We start from the raw sequence: 4492 nt of genomic DNA on the forward strand, positions 1-4492 counted from the left end.
AACCGTTTAGTCCGGTTTTGATTTTTTTCATTTTTTAAACCAATTAATAATTTATTATTTTATTTATCTATCTACTTAATTTATTTTCTATGTTATTGTATTTCATTGTACTGTATTGTATTGGATCCACACGAACCGACACACACACACACACACACACACACACACAACACACACACACACACACACACACACACACACACACACACACACAAAAGTACTCACCACAGAGCGATGTTATACTACTACTCTCCTCATGGACAAACTTCCTGGTGACAGCCTCTTCCATGATCTGCTTCACCTGGGGACAACAGACAAAGGTACACATGAACTTGGGAAACCATTGTAACATCATTATTTTATTCTATTTTTAGTTTAAATGGGATGGGGGTGGGGGTGGGGGGTTACGGCGCGCACAACTGCATAAGGTCATATGAGCGCCAAGGGGTGGATGTCAACAGAGAAGTCCTTACAGGGAATCAGACTTACTCTGCTCACCTCTCTCGCTTCAACAGCACAAAGTCTGCTTCGACTATCAAGGCACCCCGGAAATAGCGGGTCACAAGAGTGTGGCAAACATACAAAAGAAGTAGAGGAAGAAATGACAATAGTAAGGATCAGGAAAGAAAAAGCAGCAGTTCCCTGTCGCAGACCAGGCACAGTTATGAGCGTGACATGTTGAATCTGCCCATTTACAATTCTACTGTACATGAACGAGAAATGTCCCCCCTTTGGGAATGGCCTAAAGACACTTCAGTCAGTGGCACCGCCCGGGGGGTATTATTCTATTTAAAGACCCGTTTTACAGACCACGGTGAAGCACATTAACAGTCCACATCAGCATCATCATAGTGTATTATAATGCAACCGTACAAGAACAATGATATGCACTTGTGAAACTATTACACACGTTTTATTCTATTTTAAAAGATCCGTTTTACCGACCACGGCGAAGAACATTAACAGTCCACAACAGCATCATCATATTGTATTATAATAATGCAGCCATCCAAGAACAATGATACACTTGTGAAACTACCACACAGATCTGTGTCACGACGTGGTGGAATCAGACGCTCGTCAATTTTTGAGCATTTGGCACTATTGGTATCAACTTTAAGCTTGTTCATTAAAAGTTGTCTTGCTTTCGGTGAAAATATCAGTTTTAGTTTTAGTAAGAGTTTTACGGCACTCGCAACTGCATAAGGTCATAAGAGCGCCAGAAGATTAGAGGTGTTACAAGAGAGTAACAAACACACAAAAAAAAGGAAGGGGGAGATAAGGACGACAGATGTTTGATAGGAAAGAAGGAGCAAACCACACCAGAGCACCCGCCAACCACCCACTGAAAATATCACCCTGCAGTCTTATACCGAAGTCGAGATATGTATTTGTGACCGAAGGAGGTGGGTGTCGTCTGGTGTCGGAGGTAACATTAGTGAGAAAATGAACGCCAAAATGTGGTGACTTCTAAAGCTTGAGAGTCCTTGAAAACTACAAATTTACATTTTTGAGTGTGCCTTCGATTAACGTTTTTCAGAAAAATCCACACAGAAATGAGTTCTTTAATGGGCATGAAAGGTTTTGAGCCAAAAAACAAAAATTTGATAAAAATTCACAAACCTGCGGAACAATGTAAGTTTCTTTACTTTGATTATTTTGACGAGAGCTTGATTCCACCACGCTGCCTCACATATAATAAAGCAGCCATCCAAGAACAATGAGACACTTGTGAAACAACCAGACAAATCGGAGTCACGACGAGGTGGAATCAGGCGCTCGTCAATTTTGGGGCATGATTGGTATCATCTCTAAGCTTGTTCATTTGTCTTGCTTTCGATGAAAATATTACCCAACTGTCTTGTATAGAGGTCAAGATATTTGTTGCCATTGAAGGCGGTGGGGGTCGTCTGGTGTCGGGGGTAACGTTAGTGAGAAAATGAACGCCAAAATTTGTTGACTTCTAAAGCCTGAAAATCCTTGGAAACTACAAATTTACATTTTTGAGTGTCTTCGATCAACGTTTTTAAAACCCACTCATAAATTAATGTGTCTTAAAATGGACATATAAGGTGTTGAAGTTTTTTTTTAAAAGGGAAACTTTTTAAAAAGTTGCTCAAATGGCCAGGAAAATGCCAGTTTCTTTGATTGCATTATCTAGACGACAGCTACATTTCCCCACGATGCCTTACATGAGCTTATACAATGCAGCCATACAAGCACAGTGATACACTTGTGATATTATTATTAAACAAACATTCTATTTAAAGACCCTTTTTACAGACCACAGTGGAACACATTAGCAGTCCACAGCAACATCATAATAATGCAGCCATACAGGAACAATGACACACTTGTGAAACTATTACACACATTTTTTATTGTGTTTAAACACCCTTTTTACAGACTACGGCGAGTGGGTGGTTGGCGGGTGCTCTCGGGTGATTTTCTCCTTCTCTCCTATCAAGCACTAATTGTCCTTATCTCTCCTCCCCTCGACCTCCTTTTTTCTGTTTGTTTTTCTCTTGTAACACCTCTAATCTTCGGCAAACATCTATCGCCCTTATCTCTCTTCCTCCTTTTTGTGTTTGTTCCTCTCTTGTAGCACCTCTAATCTACGGCTCTTCTATGACCTAATTGTGTTGCAAGTGCCGTAAAACTCTTCCCAAAACAAGACCACGGTGAGGAATTTGAAACCACAATAGCATCATACACATACTGATATGTATAATGCAGTCGTACAATAACGTTAAGGCCCCATCAACGAGCAAGAAAACATTGTATATTGTAATCTAATATATTTAATTATATATATATATATATATATATATATATATATATATATATATATATATATATATATATATAATATATAGAACTCTTCACTTCAAATTACTTATAGAATTGTTGTACCTTCTACCTTGACTACACATATCTGGCTATACATACCTACAGATGTCAGTGTAACCCTGTCTGCATATCTACAGCTATAGAGAAATATATATATATACACCAATAATGTGTACACAGATATAACGATACACTGTGTTGCATTTGTTATCGTAACGGTTCTATACCGCTAGAAACACAGATATATCAATATATATATATATATATCTATATACATTGTATAGAGTGTGTGATATATATGTGTGTATGTGTGTGTATATATGTATATAGAGTTATATAGAGTGTGTGTGTGTGTGTATATATGTGTGTGTGTGTGTGTGTGTGTGTGTGTGTGTGTGTGTGTGTGTGTGGTGTGTGTGTGTATGTGTGTGTGTGTGTGGTGTGTGTGTGTGTGTGTGTGTGTGCGTGCGTGCGTGCGTGCGTGCGTGCGTGCGTGTGTGTGTGCGTGTGTGTGTGCGTGTGTGTGTGTGTGTGTGTGTGTGTGTGTGTATGTGTGTCTGAGATGACTGTGAGATGACTTAAAGACGACATTGTGTTACAAGAGAGTAACAAACATAAAAAAGAAGATGTGGAAATAAGGACAATAGTTGTTCGATAGAAAAGAAAGAACCTTGAACCACACCAGAACACCCACTAACAACCCACTCCAGTCGATCACTCGAGTCTCCACATACAGGTATTCAGGTGGAAAAAGAATTTTTTTTTTTAAATCTGTACAACAACAACAACAGAAAGTAATATAAAACATAACCAAATAGGAATCTGATTTACAAGACTGGAATGAACAAGAACTTATGACATGACGAGATCTTCTCCTACAAAGTCAGTCAGTAATTCAAAATTGATACTATTACAAGGAAGCGCGTAGATAGACATTTCCTATATCAAAAGTAAAATCAAAATACACTACACAGTGAAAGTGTGTGTGTGGGTATATATGTAGACGGGGGGGGGGGGATTAACTGCAATCCTTTGCGAATTTCAGTTTCTTAGAAATGCCCCGGAAATCAAATACAAATTAGATATCAAAGTGTGTGCGTATAAGTTTGTGTATGCATGTTAATAAATAATGTTATGACACATTATAAAACGAGTTTGTTTTGTTTTTATACGACGTTTACAACCTTCGTCAAAGAACGTTGAATAATTCAGCGGGCGGAGAACTTTGGTATCACATCAGAACACAACATATCCAGTACCAGGGAGAAAATATTCAGGAAAGGCCAGTAAAAAGAAAAAAGAAAGAAAAAGAAAATCTGGCCCCATTCAGAGAAAACCTTTCCCGCTCCCTGTGTGTTTTTCACGTCTAAAGCAAACCGTGCATGAAGTTTTTTTGTGTGTGTTTAAAAAAAATACATAACATCAGTCCGTCCATAGAGCACGACTAGGGGGCTACAAAGAAAACAAAATACATAACATCAGTCCGTCCATAGAGCACGACTAGGGGCTACAAAGAACCGTATCGTCACGACATATGGCCATTTGTGAGGCATCGTGGTGAAATCAGGCGCTCGTGAAAATAATGAAATAGAAGAAATCAGTATTTTTCGACCAGTTTGGAATTCTGTCTTGAATTTCTGGG

The 4492-nt window shown here is 38.8% G+C and overlaps 1 protein-coding gene across 1 annotated transcript in view; it reads right to left on the reverse strand.

The window, feature by feature from the left end:
* Positions 1-225: 225 nt before the first annotated feature.
* Positions 226-4492, reverse strand: part of LOC106013682 (small G protein signaling modulator 1) — a gene marked incomplete at its 3' end in the record, with an annotated part of 8474 nt that continues 4207 nt past the window's right edge. The window contains 1 exon segment of the mRNA XM_013090061.2: positions 226-301. Within this exon segment, the coding sequence (XP_012945515.1) occupies positions 226-301 (76 nt within the window).

The sequence above is a fragment of the Aplysia californica genome, unplaced genomic scaffold (assembly GCF_000002075.1).
Source record: "Aplysia californica isolate F4 #8 unplaced genomic scaffold, AplCal3.0 scaffold01129, whole genome shotgun sequence".
NCBI lineage: Eukaryota > Metazoa > Mollusca > Gastropoda > Aplysiida > Aplysiidae > Aplysia > Aplysia californica.